Source organism: Sus scrofa, chromosome 7 (genome assembly GCF_000003025.6).
Source record: "Sus scrofa isolate TJ Tabasco breed Duroc chromosome 7, Sscrofa11.1, whole genome shotgun sequence".
NCBI classification, from domain to species: Eukaryota; Metazoa; Chordata; class Mammalia; order Artiodactyla; family Suidae; genus Sus; species Sus scrofa.
The window spans coordinates 78,025,747-78,043,991 of NC_010449.5; the positions used below are offsets into that span (position 1 = coordinate 78,025,747).

At 53.0% G+C, this 18,245-nt stretch overlaps 2 protein-coding genes across 6 annotated transcripts in view; one reads left to right on the forward strand and one right to left on the reverse strand.

Moving 5' to 3' along the window:
• The window catches only part of TMEM253 (transmembrane protein 253), a 41,482-nt gene extending 34,082 nt beyond the window's left edge, over window positions 1–7,400 (reverse strand). For 2 of the 3 annotated variants that reach the window (XR_002345950.1, XR_002345949.1), the window contains exons 1-7: window positions 6,673–7,400; window positions 6,437–6,553; window positions 5,931–6,041; window positions 5,796–5,852; window positions 5,421–5,531; window positions 5,161–5,307; window positions 3,771–4,822 (exon numbers count right to left, since the gene is read on the reverse strand). Coding sequence is in view for 1 of the 3 variants with exons in the window: in XM_003362095.3 (XP_003362143.2) it covers window positions 4,742–4,822; window positions 5,161–5,307; window positions 5,421–5,531; window positions 5,796–5,852; window positions 5,931–6,041; window positions 6,437–6,517 (588 nt within the window). In the remaining 2 variants the exon portion in view is untranslated. Of the gene's footprint in view, window positions 1–1,405; window positions 4,823–5,160; window positions 5,308–5,420; window positions 5,532–5,795; window positions 5,853–5,930; window positions 6,042–6,436; window positions 6,554–6,672 lie in introns of those variants that run through there. The other variant, XM_003362095.3, reaches the window with a different exon arrangement.
• Window positions 2,814–17,745, forward strand: ZNF219 (zinc finger protein 219). 3 transcript variants are annotated; one of them, XM_021099309.1, is made up of 5 exons: window positions 2,814–3,134; window positions 14,167–14,258; window positions 14,542–15,949; window positions 16,258–16,389; window positions 16,658–17,745. In XM_021099309.1, the coding sequence occupies exons 2-5, from the start codon at window positions 14,253–14,255 to the stop codon at window positions 17,260–17,262; spliced, it is 2,151 nt and encodes a 716-aa protein (XP_020954968.1). In that variant the 5' UTR covers window positions 2,814–3,134; window positions 14,167–14,252; the 3' UTR covers window positions 17,263–17,745. The 3 variants fall into 3 exon arrangements, with proteins under 3 accessions (XP_020954968.1, XP_020954969.1, XP_020954967.1); XM_021099310.1 differs by lacking the exon at window positions 2,814–3,134 and adding an exon at window positions 8,910–9,036; XM_021099308.1 differs by lacking the exon at window positions 2,814–3,134 and adding an exon at window positions 9,473–9,542.

Sequence of the window (18,245 nt, forward strand, 5' to 3'; positions counted from 1 at the left end):
TATCAAACTCGGGCAGCACCAGCAGGGCAAGACAAGAATAAAGGGCGTGGACACAGAGAAACACCAAATGGGCCTAGACAAGAAAAATGAAATCCAGAAACCTGAAGGAGTAACCATCTTCTCTCACTGAGATGATGAACATCCCAGGCCTGTGTGGCAAGTGGTGAGAGTCTTTGGGGCATTCATTGGGCCAAGCAGGCGAGGTCAGCTCCAATTATTCCTGGGTAGTTGAATTTACTGATTTTGGTGGCTCCAATCCAGGATTGCATAGAGGCCCAAGGGGCTGAGATTGACCCTGAAGGGACCTGCGCCTCCTGTCTGCTGGTGGAAGCACCAAGCCTGTGTGCTACCGCCTGGGTGGACTCTTGGCAGGGAAGGGATTTGGGGCGTGCCCCTGAGCAAGCATTGATTCTTTCTCCAACTAAGCCACTGGCATACGCCATTACCTTGTGAGAAGGCTCTTTGTGAGACTGCCACTAGGGCAGCAAAGGGACCACAAGATGGCAGCAGAGGACACAGCCCAGGACACAAAACCTGAACCATCTGCAAAAGTAGATATTCCATTTGGGAAATGTCATCAGTTGTCCATAATCATGTATTTGAGGCCAGAATAAATGACTGAATTTCAAAGAAATGAGGGTAAAATTCATCAACATGGAGAATTTCCCAACCACCACAGAATTCAGCTGCATACAAAACCACATATTTCTCCAGTGCTTACAGCAAGGGATGGGGTCAAGACCTTTAAAAACTGACGTCAGCAGTAACCTTGTCCCAGTCACTTCTTTCTGTGACGTTTCAACGGGCAGCAATTCAAGTAAAATATGAGTGACTTCCACAGAGGCTGCCAAACTGATGAAGGGGTAGATACAATGATTGCTGGGAAGCATTATAGCAAAGCAGAATGATTTCATGGAGCAGCCAGGAACTCTGGCTGTGTGTGTGCGTGCAGGCGCGTGTGCGTGTGTGTGTGTGTGTGGTGTATAATGAGGACCACAGGACAAGCCTAACAGTCTTCAGTAGCAGCTGGCAGAGGATAATGCACAGGAAAGGAGCATTAGGAGCTTTGGGACTGAATCTCTGATCTTCCAACTTATCATCTGATTCTCCTTTGCTTACATATTCCTCCTACCCTGAAGGTGTTACTACCAAAAACTGCCAAATAAACCCTGGGGGGCAAAATACCCTCTCCCTGATAACCAATATGAGAACCTAATGTTAAATCTCTTCAAGATTTGAATTTTAGAAGCCTTGAGGGCCAACGAGAACTGCACATCCAAAACCTGAATTTATAGCTTATTTTTGTATAATGAGAGACAATAACTGAAGGACCATAGGCCGAATCTGTTGATTTTTAAAATTGTAATCATCAACATTTTATTTTATTTACTTTTTTTTTTTTTTTTTTTTTTAGAGCTGCACCTCCGACATATGCAAGTTCCCAGGCTAGGAGTCAACAATTGGAGCTGCAGCTGCCAACCTATACCACAGCCACGTGAGATCCAAGCCGCATTTTTGACCTATACCACAGCTCAAGGCAACGATGGATCCTTAACCCAATGAACAAAAAGGCCAGAGATCGAACCCACATCCTCATGGATATCAGTCAGGTTCATATACAAAAGGAACTGCCTCAGCATTTTAAAATCAGATGATTCACATTTAAAAAGTCAGAATTTCTGACCTTTATAGGAAAATTGGAACAATGGCAATACCAAGCCCCCAGTCCCACATGGGAATAATTGGGTAGAATTGGGTTAAAGTCTTTAAATAGAATGTGGGCTCCTCTAGTTTTCCATAGTTCCTATGACTCCCTATTAACTCATACCTAATCTGCTTCACTCCTCTTCCCTATCGGAAAAACCTCCAAAGTGTTTAACAGTTTTAAAGTTTTTTTTTTTTTTTCATGTGTAATTTTATTTGAGCCTTGGTCCTCCAGTTAGGTTGAGGGTAAATACTATAACCTCCATTTAAGCAAAATGTAGTTCATAGAGGTCTGACTTGCCCAAACTTACACATCAAATTTCCTGTCTCCCAGTCTTACCATTATCCTGGGGGAGGGGGGGGGAGTTTCTATTGAGAACTTCATTTAGTGGAACAAAACCAAAGAACAAAACCAAAGTAGATATGCGCATAACTGCTGGAACAGATGAATACCAACTGCTAAGCTGTTCAACAAATCACTGCAAATGGCTACCTCCTCTTCCTTTAATGAAGTATTTCTGCTTCCCTTCCCCTTCCAGGCATATGTAAAGATTGCCCTTCTGGCCATCTTGAAGTTGGATATGGCTATATGGCTTGCTTTGGCCAATGAAGTGTGAGCAGAAGTGATATGTATCCCTCTGAGGCAGAAACATTTAAAAGTCTATGAACAATTCTTCATGCTTACTTCACAACTGGGCAAGCTGGTGGTGGTGAGGGGTATTAGTCTCATGGTGTCATGGTAGGATCTCAAAATGGTAGTGCTCCATGGGCTTGGGTACCTGCGTAACTTACAATGTTCAGAGTACCCTGCCAGACTCCCTAAACCTTTGGGGCTTTAGGTTTCAGGGCACTGAAATTTTGGCATTGTTACCACATCATAATCTCACCAAACCTGACTGATATAAGGTTCATCTGCATGGTGACTGAATTCTCCAAGAAGTAAAATGCAACTCCTAGACATCTGATTATATCACTAAAAGCTGCTGCTTCTATTTGGAATGAATTGCTGATTTTTACCCTCAGCTTCCTCATCTACTATCACCTTCTGAGTTTTAAGAAAATTATTTTGAGTCCTTCACACATGAGCTCTCCATTATTCTAGATTGGGAGGAGGCGGCGAAGGGGGAGGCCCAGATCTTGTTTTCTCCATTTCAGAACCTAATCCCAGAACTGTCCCCACCCACAAATACTCACACAATCTTGTCATAGGGCGACTATTACCACTCCCAAGGTGTCACAAACAGAAAGGAGCTGCCCCTGGCGCCACTGCAATGTCAGGGCAAGGCAGCCAGGCTGCGCTCTTTCCTTACTGGTGCTTGGGCTTGGCTAAGCCCGGAGAAGCAGCATTCTCTAGGGAAAGAAGCCTTCTCAAGTGGGAACAAAAATGAGTGTGAGGCGCACACCCATCCTGGGCACTTTGTGAATTTGGGGTGAGTTCTCATAGTAATGCAGCTCTGGTCAACTTCTAGTTTCTCTAGCGGCTAGTAAGCTGTCGGGCTGGTACAACTGGGTGCTCCCAGTTTTCCTGGGCTTTTCTCAAGCCCACCTGAGCTCGTCATCTTTGCACATTTGCAAAGGTCATAAACGGTGGGGGTTGAGCGCAACCAGAGCTTCAGCAACCGCACCTCAGCAGCCGGGATCGAAGGTCGGCGGGGCTGCTGAGAGGCTGAGCCTGCGCAGTCCCGCTCCCGCCTTGGAGAGAAAGGGTGGCGGCGACGCGGGCTCGTTACACCGGCGTGCTCGCAAGAGGCGGGAAAGCCTTAGGTCGGGTCGCCGTGTCCCTCCTCTTCCTGCCCCATCCACCCGTCTGGCCAGCCCGTCCTCCTCAGGCGCCTAGGCCCGGGGGGAGGGGGATGAAAAGGGCCCTGGGCTTCTGACTCATCATCTCCAACCCCTTTCTCGCGCGCGCTCCAAGTCTCAGGACTTTGAACCTGGGCACTGTGGGAGGGGGCACGGCGACAACATCTGTGGAAACCCCAGCTCTGCTGAGGGCCAGCCCTCCGCCCCTGCCCGTCTCCGAAGCTGTCAGAGGGAGGACTGTGGACCCACAGTCAACTCTCAGTTACCGAGATTGGGGTGGTGGCGGCCCCTCTCAGAATAGCCCGCCCGGCTCCTCCCTGCACACGGGGCCAGTGGTCGCGTCCGAGGAAACTCTCGGCTAGGCCCTGACTTCCAGCGCTTGGCGTCACTCAGCAGATGCACAGCGCCCCCACCGCGGAGGAAAGGCTCTTTATTTCCCAGCAGGCCACGGGGCAGCGGGGCATCCTGGGACTTGTAGTCTCCGCTAGAGTAGAAAGGAACCGCCTCTGACTGAGAACTAAAGCACGAGTGAATTGACTTCAGAGAGTAGGCGTGTACGGAAACCCGGGTTTGGAGTGGTTGGGACTGTGAAAGTTGGAAATCTTGGAAATAGTGAGATGAGGCAAATGTGAAGCTGTACTGGGAGGCAGTGGGAAGGAAAGAAAAGTTGGAAGGAGGGTAAGGACAGATGGGAGGAAATCAGTCTAGCTGATAGCTGTTTAAGGATATCTTGCAGGCGGGCAGATTTTTAGGGTAGTGAGGTGATGGAAGACTTGGTCTGGGTATTGCTGTCTCCAGAAGGGAAGGGAAAAGAATGGGGCCCTGGTCTGACTGAAAATTGAAGGCACTCCACCAAACGTCTTGTAGGTCTTTTTTTTTTTTTTTTTAAGGGCCGCACCAGCAGCATATGTAAGTTCCCAGGCTAGGGGTAGAATCGGAGCTACAGCTGCGGTCCTAGGCCACAGCCACAGCAACGTGGGATCCCAGCCACATACGGGCCTACATCACAGTTTATGGCAACACCAGATCCTTAACCCACTGAGAAAGGCCAGGGATCAAACCTGCATCCTCGTGGATCCTAATTGGGTTCGTTAACTGCTGAGCCACCAAGGGAACTCCTTTTTAAGTCTTAAGGGACTCCATCTAGTTTGAGTTCTGTGGGGATGGGGTGCAGGAGTGTCTGGAGAACGCTTCTGTAGGGTAGGAGAGCAGCACCTGTACTCTTCCCCTTGCCAGTTCACTCATTCGTTCTGTTTGCTGTGCTAGTCACGGTGGGACCATTCTCCAAATCAGGAACTTCCTCCAACTCTGAGAGACCCTGAAAACCAGACAAGTGTGAGGAGTGCAAACCGAAGGGATGAGAAAGGAAGAATCCCAGACAGATGCAACTTTGTCCTCTGCCATTTTTTCCCCATGTTCCCATAGCCCTTCCAATATTTAGGCAGATTTCTATTGCTTCTCACATTTCTAACCCCAACCATTTAGATACCCAATTCCCTCTTCCCCACCTCTAGAGGAGAAATGTCCAAAGCCAGAAAACCAATCACTTTCAGTCTAGTACCCCTTCTTTCTGCCCTGTGCCATTGTTTTCCCTTAAGTACCGCCAACCAGGATAGCCAGTGAAAAAATATTTTCCTCCCTGCCTTCATTCAGTACCTCTTGCAGTTCCTGGTAGTGCAGACTCTGGCTCCTGCAGCATCCTCGCTTCCTCTGGCTCAGCAGGATCAGGGAGTATGCTGAGACCAGCACTCCCCCTAGAGTGAAGGCTTCAGCGCTGAGCTCAAGCACCAGCAAGCCCTCTAGCTGTAGGTAGAAAGGGCTGAGGATGCTGCAAAGGACCCTGCACCTATTTGCCCCTGCCCTTCCCCCTCCTCTTGTCTCCTCATCGTCCCACCTTCTCTTTTATTCACTTGTACCTGGGAGGGGATATTTGGGGCAGACATCAAGGCTGTCTTCATCACCTCAATCACCAACGCGATGAAGCCCAAGATCAGATTGAAGAGGTTGAATATCATCATGGCACGCACCTGCCAGTGAGTCAGTTCAGCTCTGCCCAGCCTGGGGGACTCAGTGCAACCCCAAGCCCCACCTGCAGCCTAGCTGAAAACCAAACTCAGTTCCTATTCCTCCACCTCCAAACAGGGCCATCTAAATGTCTTCCTTTCTCAGTCTTTTAGGCCATTCATGGGCAGAGAGCAGAGAGCTGACAGTCGACAGTTAGAAATCCACTTCCTGGGCTGAGGGGTGTGTGTGTGTGGGAGGGGGACAGAATAGTTCTCTTCTCCTCTCACCTTCCAGAAACGGGGTGCTCTGCGCAGCTCAAGGGTAACAATCCCAGTGAGGAAACCCTGAGTGATGAGAAAGGCACGTGGTGAGCTCTGACCCCTCAGGACCTTCCTTCCACCCTCCCATATGGTAGTTCTTACCAGTACTCCAGGCCCAAGTGGCAGTGCTGTGGCCATGTGACAAGCAGAGTTCAGGCAGGCAACTGAGATAGCAAAGGGCACCACAGCCACTGCCAGCCATAGCTGGCTCACCTGGAGACCAGATGCAGGATAGGTGAAGGGGAACTGTCAGGGATTCCCTTCCTTTCTCCCAGCCCCTGCCTCTTTTAGAGATCAGCAATTGGGAGGAAGGTGTAGTGGCAGAAAGTAGTCAACTAAGGGCTGTTGAAAGAAGGGGAAATCCTTTAATTTTTTTCTGTCTCATGTCATAGTTCAGTCACTTACCTGTGTGTTTTCCTCACATGATGGAAGAAGCTACATGGAAATTAAGGGTCTTGCCTTGTTTAGTCTATGCTTCCTCCACCCTCCTCCCACTCAGAGCCTAGCACTGTTTCAGGAACATGATGGGTTCTCACTAAACATGGATGGAATTGAACTGGGGTAGAAGTGAACATGCTGAAGCTTGGGATGGAGCAGCCTGGCCTCACCGCCAGCACCAAGAGGTGCCCACTCTGCCTGTGCCTCGCCCAGTGCTGTAGCTTTTCCAGACGACCAGCTCTCTCCTCCATGGCTTCCTTGACCACGAGAGCTCGGTACTTCCCAGCCTGGGAAAAATGTATTATGGCACCTATCAGGAGACAGGATATACAGCAGCATCTCTTCCAGCTACCCCTCTGCCCACTTCCAGTATCCAGGGAGTTGAGGCTCAGGTCCTCACACCTACCTAGTCTGAAGCAGCTGCTCCAAAGGGATGGGTCCCAGCTGAGCCTGGAGCTCCTAGCGGGGCTTGGTAGCTCAGAGCAGCCAACGAACTTGTCCTGGCAGAGACAGGCTATCAGGATTGGGGTGTGGTGGGGCAAAGGTCCCTATGAGGACCTAAGGATCCAGGGAGTGGCAGTTAGCAGGCACCAGCCTCAGTTCTCTCCTCGAGACACCCAGCCCTGTCTCATTCTGTTCTTGTTTCCTATTGTCCCCATCTCTGCCCATCCTGGGTTCCTCTTCTGATCACTCACCTCATCTGCATGAACACTACCATCCTGGGCCTCAGTTTCCCCCTATTTTCATCTCATGTTTCTCCTTTTGCAGGGGAAGATTCCTCCTGAAATTATTTGCTATTCCCTACAGAAATCTCACATTACTCTCTGGATTAGTCCTGTCATTACTTCTTAAAGATTTGTGCCAAGACCTGGCTTCCTGTCTCTCACTTTCTGGACAGTTTCTCCTCTCTCATTCCTTTCTTGAAGGATTTACTCTGGATTGGACACTGACTAAGTGGATGGAGAGCTCTATTTATAGTGGGGATTGTTTTTGACTCAGTGATAACCCACAACTAGACATGTATAGAAGATGGTCCTTAAATGGTCAGCCTTGGGAAGGACACTATTGAAGTAATTAATTTTTTTTTCTTTTGTCTTTTTGCCTTTTCTAGGGCTGCTTCCTGCGGCACATGGAGGCTCCCAGGCTAGGGGTTTAATCAGAGATGTAGCCGCTGACCTACGCCAGAGCCACAGCAACGTGGGATCCGAGCCGCGTCTGCAACCCACACCACAGATCACGGCAATGCCAGATCCTTAACCCACTGAGCAAGGGTAGGGATTGAACCCGCAACCTCATGGTTCCTAGTCGGATTCGTTAACCACTGCGCCATGACCGCAACTCCAGCAATTAATATTTTTGAAGCACAGGAGTCACCTTGTAGCCAGGCAGACCTGGACTAGAATCAGCTTTGCCACTTTCCCAGCTATATGATGACCTTGGATACATTATTCTACTAATTCAAATCTCAGTTTGTTGAAACTGAGTGATAAAAAGGGGGCTAATACTATGGCTGTGAAGGGTTGTTGACTCAGGCTGGGTGACTAATAACCATTAATGGTGCTGATGAGGTCATACTGATGTGCCTGATGCCCATATACTAAAGGGCTTATTCAGAAGCTAAGCTGGGGTCATTTATTCTTACAATAAGAAGCAGGACCATCTGGGCCCAATTATATAGTCTATATATCAAAAATAGGAAAAGTCCATCCTGGTGCAGAGCCAGTCAGAAGTCCAGAGGCAAGCAGTCCTGTGTTCAAATCCCAGATCTACCTGGGTGACCTTGGGCAAGTTACTTAATCTCTCTGTTTCTTTGTCAATAAAGGGAGGTTAATACCAATCTTAAGGGATTGCCTTAAGTATTAAAAGACAAAATGCATACAAACCAATTCAATACATGCTCCATAAACGTTAGTAGCTGTCATCATTATTATTACTGATGACAGAAGAAGACTGAGCCAGAAGTGCCCGAGGAGTTAGTATTAGAGACAGGGTCCTGGGAGGCAAGTGGCCTTCTTTGTAAACCACTTCTGCTCTGCTCAGTGCTGGGTCAACCCTCACTGGAGCATTGTGCCCACTCTTCTTTTCTGGGGACTGGGAAATTAAAGAGATTCTGAGAACTGTTGTATGTCTACTCCCTCCTCCATCCCCATGTGCATAAATTTTATTTTTGTGGCTAAGGCCTGATAGAATGTGAGATGTTTGGCTTGCTTAACTGGTAGGCCAGTGGAAAGTCTCTTTATCTTCATTTTTTTTACCTGTAAATGCAGACTAATTATATTTCAGAGTGTTATTGCAAGAATTATGTACTACTAGTATGTGAACAGGCATTCGCTAAAAATTGGTTAAATCTAAGTAACCTACTTACAAATTTGTAGCCCCTGTCTAGATTACAATCTCCTCGGGGGAGGCTACTGTATTCCCCTCATCTGTTCATCTCCCAGGGCGCTGAGCATAGTGCCTGGTACTTAGTAAGCACTCAGAAAATATTTGTTGTATTGAAGAGCCATTAAAGTGACTTAAGGAATGGAAAATAGAATTCGAGAGCAAGGAGCAGGAATTGTTTATCAAGAACAGAAAGGACCGTAGAGTAACTTTAATAATGTTTCTTATACGGCAGACATTAACTATCTCTATAATCGCCCCTCCTCCTCCTCCCCCAAAAGAGAGACAGAAATTGTAAGGGAGAGGCTTTGAGATAAAACCCCAGGAAGAACTTCCCGAGTCTGTGCATGTTGGGGCAGAAAGAGCGGCAGAGCCAGCTCCTTCCCTGGTATGTCCGGGTTTAGGGTGGGAGGGGCAGTCCTGCTTGGAGGCTGGGGGAAGGACGAGATGACCTTTCAAAATCTCTTCCAGTCTCCTGTTGGAATCATCTGTGTGCCCCACCCCCGCTCCCTCCCTCCCTCCCTCCGACAGCGCCCCCAGTCTCCAAACGGCCCGCACCCCGCCCCTGGCGGCCGCCTCTCGCGGCTCCCGGGGTCCCCAGCTCCCTGTCCCCGGAGCCAGAGCCCCGCTCCCGCTCCCGCTCCCGCGCGGCTCCCAGCCCCGCCGCGCCGCCCCCCGCATGCTAATGGCCGGGCCGCCTCCCGCCGCACACAATGCGGGCCAGGGCCGGGGGCGGGGGACCGGGGAGGGGCGGGGGCCGGGCCGGGGGCGGGGGGGCCGGGGCCCGGCGCATCTCCCCCGGCCCCACGTAACGCTGACGCCCGCGCCGCCGGCCCGCCGCCCGCCGCCGCCGCCGCCGCCGCCGCCCGCTCCGCCGCCGCCCGCCCGGGGCTCGTGAGTAGCCGCTCCCCCCACTCCCGGCCCCCCTCCGCCACCCGGCCCCCGCCCCCGGCCCCCGCCCCCCCTCACGGAGGGGGGGCCCTCTACGCGCGCCCGGCTCGGAGCAGGTGCAGGGGGCGGGGGCGGGGGAGGGGCGCCGGCTCGGCCCCAAGCAAACTTCGCCCAGAGCTCCTGGGGGGGCGGGGTGGGGGCGGCGGCTGCAGAAGCCTGGAGAGCTAGGGGGGCCTCTAGGGAGGGGGGCAGGTGGGGGAGCTGAGAAAGCGGACAGCAAAGGGGAAAGGCCAGCGGGGGTGGGGGGGGCGGCCGTCTTTGTAGGGGCCCGAAGGCAGGGCGCGAGGGGCCTGGGGGTGCGGGGCGGCGGAGCTGGGAGTCTGAGGGGATGAGTGCCCCCCGGCCCAGGTAGGGCTGATGCAGGAGGAGGAAGGGACCTAAACTCTCCGGGAGCAGGGGTGGGGGAGGGGAGAGGATGGGGGGTGCTTCCCTCTCTGCGTCCCAAACAAAGTGTCACAAAGAGCTCGGCCGGCGGCAGCAGCGGAGGCGGCTGCAACTCAGCTTTTGTTCTCCCGGGCCTGGGTAGCTGAGCCCTGGCCTCCCAATCTCCCAACCCTGCCCCCCATCATCCTTCTGGTTTATCTTCCCCCGGGAGGGGTCTGCAGTGCTGCTGGAAGAACCTCTTGTGCAGGATCAAAGGTCTTGCACTACTTGCCAACCTACTTCTGGGAGGGAGATTTTCCCAGAGGCTCTCCTTCTCACTCCCCACCCCTTAATCTAAGAACTGAAGCTCATATGGGTGCTAAGACTCTGACCTTTCTAGGGTCAGTTCCAGCTAAGGGGGTTTAGGGCTGGCTTCAGGCCCCCTCCCCCAAATCCAGGTCCTCCAGAACTTTCAGAAGAGGGGTCAAGTAGGGACATGCCTCTGGGATGATTCACCATGGTGGGGTGGCAGTAGGTGAGCAGGTGTACCTTGTCTCGCCCCATGCTGTACATTTGGCATCCATGATGAGGTCTGTAACCCCAGCTCAGGGCAGTGAGGATGGAAGGAAGGAGGCTTTACCAAGAGGAGGCTGTGATGTGGGGTCAGTTTGAAGTAGCCACTTGAGTAGTGAGGTTCAGAGGGCCATGGAGAAGAGACCATAAAAGGGAACTACTGGCATGTCTGTGTGATAAAGGTGGTCTTGACTCTAGACCACCTAAGGAGTTCCCTTTCCTTTTAACCCCATCTAGTGCAGCATTAGTCGTTGTTAGGATACTTGGAAGACGTAAGGATTCTCAGAGGGAAAAACATCAAGTATTAGAGCTGACCAGAGACAGAAGCCTAGTCACAAGCATACTTCAGAATTCCTGAACCCTCGCCCCTTACACTTTGACCTGAAAAACTTTTGAACCACAAAGCTTGAGACAATCTTCATGGTCCTCCATTCGGCACATGCGTCTATGTACCTGTCCCTATTGTTCCTAAGAGTCTTCTCACCAACCCTTCTGTCCTTCCCTACTCAGTAAGGTTTGATGGTCCACATCCTTTTCCCCATCAGCTCTCCTAGCACCTAAAAGAAATTGGCCTGTTGCTTTGGAAAGATTTCGAATCCCTATCCCTGGCCCTGCATTCCTATAGAACCCAAATAAGGGCACAATAACCCTTGATTCCCACTGAGGGTAGAAAGTAGGTCAGCACTACTGTCTGGCTAAGTCTCGTGGCTGGTGTTTAGGGCCTGACTATAGAAAACTCTAATTATTGCTCACAGGCAATACATGCATGACCTGGGTTCCAGGTCAGTTCATAAAACCTGGGGCTCTGTCAGTGTATTCTCCTATTGAGAAAAACTCAAGAGATCAGATTCTTGGGACCCGGTTTAGTGAGGAAATGACTCAAGAGATTTTGACTGGACCCAGAAAGGTCTTTCAATGCATTTTGTTGATTTGAGGCTACCCTCTGGGGAAACTTTCCCTGCTCGGGAATTCAGCTTCAATTTGGGCCTTTTTGTATGTCGCTGTCTTTCCATCCTGGAAACTGCTATGTGCAAAGCACTTTTTTGGTTTTGGTTTTGTTTGGGGGGAGAAAGCTTTGCCCAATTCCTACTCTGCTCGACTCCAATATGAGGTCAGCCTTCCATGAGGTATTTTGTTTATGATCCTATAGGCAGTGTTCGGGGCCCTAGAATCTTCTCAGAATCAGAGTATGTGCCCATAGGTTAGTCAGCTATGACCATGCAGTATTCCCAGCCTCCCCCCTCCTCCCCCACCATCTGCTTCCTCTGAATATACCAGATTGGCTGTACACCAGGATGTTCCGGGAATCCCCAGGAGAGCAACAGAATGTGATGGACCCAAATACGATGCCTCAGTAACTCATTCCAGGATGTACAAACTGTAACTGTCAGGGCACTCCTTATAGCTAATTAAAATTCTTCTAGTTACATCTATTTTCTATTACATCTATCTATCTTTGGTGACATCCAAAAGGCCAAAATAATTCCTCTGGTACCTCTGCTTTTTTCTCCTGCTGTGGTTTTCAGATAGGAATTTTTAAAAATCCTGTGACGTTTCTCAGTGCCTTATCTATGGCTCTAAAATGGCAAATGTGGCCCCTCTAGCACTTCATAGCTCTATCTATGGTACTGAGGTGGCCAAAGTGGCTCCTCTGGTAGCCCACTGCACTCTCCATGGTACTGAAGGAATGACCATTTGTTTTAATGTCTCTCGGGGGTCCAGAAGAGTCCTATGACTCAGAACCACAAAAGTTTCAAACTGGAAGGGACCATCAGTATAAATTAGTCCAACCCCCTTATTTTACAGATGAGTACAGTGGGAGGTTAAATGACTTACTGAAGGTTGCAGGGCTACTGATGGTCTGACTAGGCCCATTATAGTCTTGCACCCCTCAGTCCTTCCCTAATTCATCTTTCATGATACTGCTCAGTGAACCCCGCTAAGCTCTTGGCCCCAGGCAAGGGGTTTATTTGGGGATCCAGAAAATGAGAGTGGATGCCCTAATTTGGAGCTGCAGAAATATAGATATTAAAAGTAGTGGCGGCGTTTGTTTAGTGACCCTCGAACAAAGACATTTTGTTAATCTCCTGCTAATAAAATTCCCGTAACCCGGATTCCACATGTAACAGGTTCCATGCCCCTTCATGGAGACATATCTCCATCTATGAAATGTCAAAAATTAAAGAAGCCTTGGACCTCCAGAGCCTTTTCTTTTTGCAGGGCTGTCTCCTGACTCAGTTCTCTTCTATTAAAGATCCTTAAGCAAAGTAATGCTGAGTCCTTTTCTTTTTCAGTAACCTATTTCAGTTTCACAATGCCTATTATAAGGAAGTTCTTTATATCTCAAATATTCTATCTCAGGAAAAAAAAAAAAATAGCTTAGGCCCACATTTGTCTAGCCTTGACCAGATACAATTCTGTATGTAGGCAAGAAAGGTAGACTGGACTACTTCTGGTCATTCTCCTAGGCCTATTTCCATAAACCTTAATTCTGGGGTTGCTTCTCAGTCTTAATGCTAACCTCCTCTGCAGCTTAGAATCAGGAGATCTGCCCCCCCACCCCCCCAGTCCTTTTCCTCTCAGTGCTCTTGTCCTTCCTCAGACCTGGAGCTCTGCACATCCCAGGCCCAGGGAATTTTAGCCTGGAGAATGTTAACCCTTTCCTGCTCAGAGCATGTGCTGAGCCCCTATCTGTGCAGATGGCCCAGCCCCGCCCCCCGTCCCTCACTCCAGCCTCTTGAGCTCAGAGCCAGTGTAATCCTCCTCTTGTGTGAGGGAGCCTCTCCCCTGCAGAGAGGAGGAAAGCCTGCTTCGGAACAGCCCTGGACAAAGGGGCTGAGATGCCCCATCAAACTGCAGGCTCCAAGGTTTGAAACAAGGGGATGAATCCTGTCCGGTATTTGCAGTTTTTAACCCCTTCCCAAGGCCTGCAGCGCCCCTTAACTTCCACTCCTCCCCCAACTCTCTCTTCATTCCCTCTTCCTCTGGCTCTCTCCCCCTTCATGCCCCTCCCCCTCTGTCTGTCTCCAGACTCTGCTGCTGGGAGGTGTTTCTCTCCCATGCATGAATGAGTCTCTGTAATGAATGGAAATGAATGGATCAGGAATCCAGGCAGAGGGAGGAAGAATGAGGGGGAAAGACAGAAAGACAGGGTAAAGGCAGAAGGAAGAACTGTGGAGTCTGGAAGAATGTTTGGCTGGCTGGTCAGTTAGGGGTCTGAGAGCAACTGGTCCCGCTTGGATAACTGAGGAGCCTGGCAAGCCTACCCCATTTGCTCTTCAAGCTGCACAGCCCAACCTAAATAAGAGAAGGGTATACTGTGATGGTCTCCCCCACCAACTCGGTGGGGTTGGGGTGGGGGTGGGTTGTGATGGTGGTGGTGATGATGGTGGTTGTTCTGGACAAGGCATTTAAAAAGGAATAATTTGGGGGAAGAAATCTGGGTTATCAGGGAGCTTTGTGGGCAAATAAAAGAGCACAAGTTTTGAAGATAGCAGCCCCCTCCTGTCTCAGGATGTCAGGAAGAAGGGATAGGTTTCAGCGTGCTAAGAGTCTGGGGTTGGGAGTGACTCTTTCCACTGCTGAAAATCAGGGCTCATCTTTTCCTCCAAATCTGTCTCTCTTGCTTTAGCTCTTCAGCACCTGTTGCCTTCACTAGCAGCTTTTCCTCCTCCTCTTCCCTGCACTCCCCAGAACCAAAGAATGTGAAGGGGGTCCATGGAGGTGAGTGAAGCAGGGGCCTGAACCTACAAGTACCTGCAACTATGCTTCCTCCCCTCCCTACCTCTCTCTCTGGCCTCCCATTATTAGAAGTTATTTCTGTAGCCCCAACAGCTCAATTCCCAGTCATCCCCCAACTTCCTGAGGTGAGTGGGAGGGGCACCCAGTGTTCCTGGTTCAGGCCCCGACCCACCCTCCCTGGGGTTCTTTTGGCTCTCCATGCCCTTGCTTCCCCCACTGCGCTCCATTCTCCACCTTTTTGCCCTACTCACATCTTTCTCCACAGGGTTCACGTCCCCGCGCCCCGGGCGGCCACCTAGCGCCGTCGCCACCGGCCTTCGACGGCGAACTGGATCTGCAGCGCTATTCCAACGGGCCAGGCGTGAGCTCCGGGTCTCCGGGGATGGGAGCAGTGGGCTGGTCTGAGAGTCGCGCGGGCGAACGGCGATTTCCCTGCCCTGTATGCGGGAAGCGCTTCCGATTCAACTCTATCCTGGCTTTGCACCTGCGGGCGCACCCAGGCGCCCAGGCCTTCCAGTGCCCGCATTGCGGGCACCGCGCGGCGCAGCGGGCCCTGCTGCGCTCGCACTTGCGCACGCACCAGCCCGAGCGCCCGCGTAGCCCCGCCGCTCGCCTGTTGCTGGAGTTGGAGGAGCGGGCGCTACTGCGGGAGGCCCGGCTGGGGAGACCCCGAAGCTCAGGGGGCCTGCAGGCCACCCCTGCCACTGAGGCCCTGGGGCGGCCCCAGGCTCCTTCATCGTCCGCTTTCCGTTGCCCCTTCTGCAAGGGCAAGTTTCGCACCGCGGCGGAGCGCGAACGCCACCTGCACATACTGCACAGGCCCTGGAAGTGCGGCCTGTGCAGTTTCGGCTCCAGCCAGGAGGAGGAGCTGCTGCACCATAGCCTGACGGCCCACGGAGCTCCTGATCGCCCCCTGGCGGCCACCTCGGCTGCGCCCCAGCCTCAGCCTCCACCCCAGCCTGAAGCTAGATGCGTCCCGGAGCCCGACCCGGAGCCGGAACGTGAGGCAACACCCGCCCCTGCTCCTGCTGCTCCCGAGGAGCCCCCAGCGCCTCCGGAGTTCCGCTGTCAAGTGTGCGGCCAGAGCTTTACGCAGTCCTGGTTTCTCAAGGGCCACATGCGCAAGCACAAGGCTTCCTTCGATCATGCGTGTCCTGTGTGTGGCCGCTGCTTCAAGGAGCCCTGGTTCCTTAAGAACCACATGAAGGTGCACGCCAGCAAGTTGGGCCCACTGCGTGCCCCGGGGCCTGGTTCTGGGCCTGCCCGGGCCCCCCAGCCTCCTGACCTGGGCCTGCTGGCCTATGAGCCTCTGGGCCCTGCGCTCCTCTTGGCCCCAGCGCCCACACCGGCTGAGCGCCGCGAGCCTCCAAGCCTCCTGGGCTACCTGAGTCTGCGAGCCGGTGAGGCCCGGCCAAATGGTGAGGGCGCTGAGCCTGGGGCTGGCCGCAGCTTTGGAGGTTTCCGCCCACTTCCCTCTGCTCTCCCGGCCCGGGCTCGCCGGCACCGCACTGAGGAGCCAGAAGAGGAAGAGGAGATGGTGGAGACAGAGGAAGAGACCTGGGCCCGGAGCAGGGCGCTGGGCCCTCTGGCCTCACTGCCTCCGCGCCCAGGTGAGGGCTCAGGGCACAATGCGCCTGCTGCGGGGGCCCAGGCAAGGTCCACGACCACGCAGGGTAAGTAAGGGGCCTCCTCTCTCCAAGGTTTTCTGCATCCTGGGCCCACTCCTATGCCACCACCGCTCTTTTGTCCCCCCTTTTAAGAAAGGACCTTTTATTTCTCCCGTCATTCCCCCCTCCCAGTTTTATCTCCTTTTGAGGGTACAGCTCAACTCCCAACAAATCCAACCCTTCAGGTTCCTGCTAACATACTGTGTCCCCCTGGGCGCGGAGGGGAAGCGGTCCTGTGGAGTGGATGTAGGGGCACATGACCCAGATACGGTTAGAGCAAAGTCCCTTTGATTTCCCTTATGTGTGTATTGCAGAAGAGAATGGGCTGTTAGTTGGAGGGACCCGGCCTGAAGGAGGCCGAGGGGCCACCGGCAAGGATTGCCCGTTCTGCGGGAAATCCTTCCGCTCAGCGCATCACCTCAAAGTGCACCTGCGAGTGCACACAGGTGAGGGGGCAGCCTCTGAGGTGGGGAGGGGACTGGAGGGCAGGAAGAAGGGGGTGGTGAGAGGCCTCCTGGGAACGTTGGGAGATAACGTTCGACAGCCTTTAGATTTTTATTAAATCAGAGGGGATGAGAGAAGCAGTGTTTTGTTTTGTTTTTTTGGTTTTTTTTCCTGGTCCAGAGGTCTGAACATGAAGGGAAATGCGAGTTGGGGCGGGCAGTGATCCTCTCTGGCCCTGTCACCCACCGCCTCCGCCCCCCCTCTTTCCAGGCGAGCGCCCCTACAAGTGTCCACACTGCGACTATGCGGGCACCCAGTCCGGCTCGCTCAAGTACCACCTGCAGCGTCACCACCGGGAGCAGAAGAGCGGGGCCGGCCCTGGGCCGCCCCCCGAGCCGCCGCCCTCCTCCCAGCGGGGTTCGGCCCAGTCGTCGGGACCTAAGCCGGCTCCGCAGCCTGCGACCTGGGTGGAGGGCACGGCGAGTCCCCGGCCTCCATCAAGAGGCGCCGCGCCGGGGTCCCGTCGGAAGCCCGCTAGCCCTGGGAGGACCCTGCGCAACGGGCGAGGCGGTGAGGCCGAACCCCTGGACCTGTCCCTGCGGGCAGGGCCGGGAGGCGAGGCTGGGCCGGGGGGTGCCCTCCACCGATGCCTCTTCTGCCCTTTCGCCACTGGAGCCCCTGAGCTCATGGCCTTGCACCTGCAAGTGCACCACAGCCGCCGGGCTCGAGGCCGCAGGCCTCCCCAGGCCGATGCATCCCCGCCCTATGCCCGACCACCGTCAGGGGAAACCCCTCCTAGTCCTCCGCAGGAAGGGGAAGAGGGCCCTGGGCTGTTGAGATCTGGAGAGGCTGGCCTAGGGGGACAAGAAAGGTAGGGAGCCCTCTTAGGGGCCATTAGCTTAGTGAGTTTACCCCGCAGGAGCCGGGGAGCGCTAGAGGTAGTTGGGTAGAGCAGCCAGCAGGGGGCAGCGTGGGACCCATATCCCAGCCCCAGGAGGACCAGAGGTGGAGGGGGGCCCGAGGGCGTTAGGAGGGTGGGCGGGCCGTACCCACCCAGCCCAGGGGAGAGTCACAGTGCCTTAGAAGTGGCAGGGGTGAGGATCAAAGAACGGGGTCCCAGGGCTGGCAGAGAGGAGTGTTCCTGTTGAGGGGCAGCTCTGCCAGTCTTTGCTGGTCCATAGGCGTGAGAGTTTATTTTTGTACAATGGGTGGGGGTGGGGGGCGCTGTACCCTTCTGGCCCCTTCAGGGGCCCTGTAGACGTTGCTATTTTTGGTACGATTCCTGTCATCCCTGTCGCAGAGTTGTGTCCCCAATAAACAGGTGTCTTGAGGCACAGGGCACTGTGTGTGTCTGCCTATGTCCTGCTCTCCTTGGGCCACTGTGTCCAGAAAACAGTAATCTCTTCAGGCACTTTTTGTCACCCAAAGAGCTTGGTAGAAAATGCAGAAACTTGGGCTTTACTCCCAGGCTTCAGCTTCAGTAGCTCTGGGGTGGGTCCCAGATATTAGCATTTAACAAGTAGTCTAGGGGATTCTCAGATACTGTGGCCAAAGGCCTCATTTTGAGAACTGCTGGACAGTGCTGGACCCAAGCTTGACTGTGACCAGCCTGGTCTCAATAAGTGGGTTCAGCATGAAAGGAGAACCTTCAGCAGGTGCATTGAGCCTCTGGGGCCACTCGTCTGGAAGGGTACACATTGGCCCAGGCCCAGGCCCAGCTTTTGGTGGGTAAGGGGTACAGGGTACCTTGCAGCCTTGATTTTATTTTCTGTGTTATAGTTAATGGGTGGGTGAAGGGAAGTATTCAAGTAAGTGGTATCACCTCAACCCCGAGGTCTGCTCTAGCTCTTTGGAGACA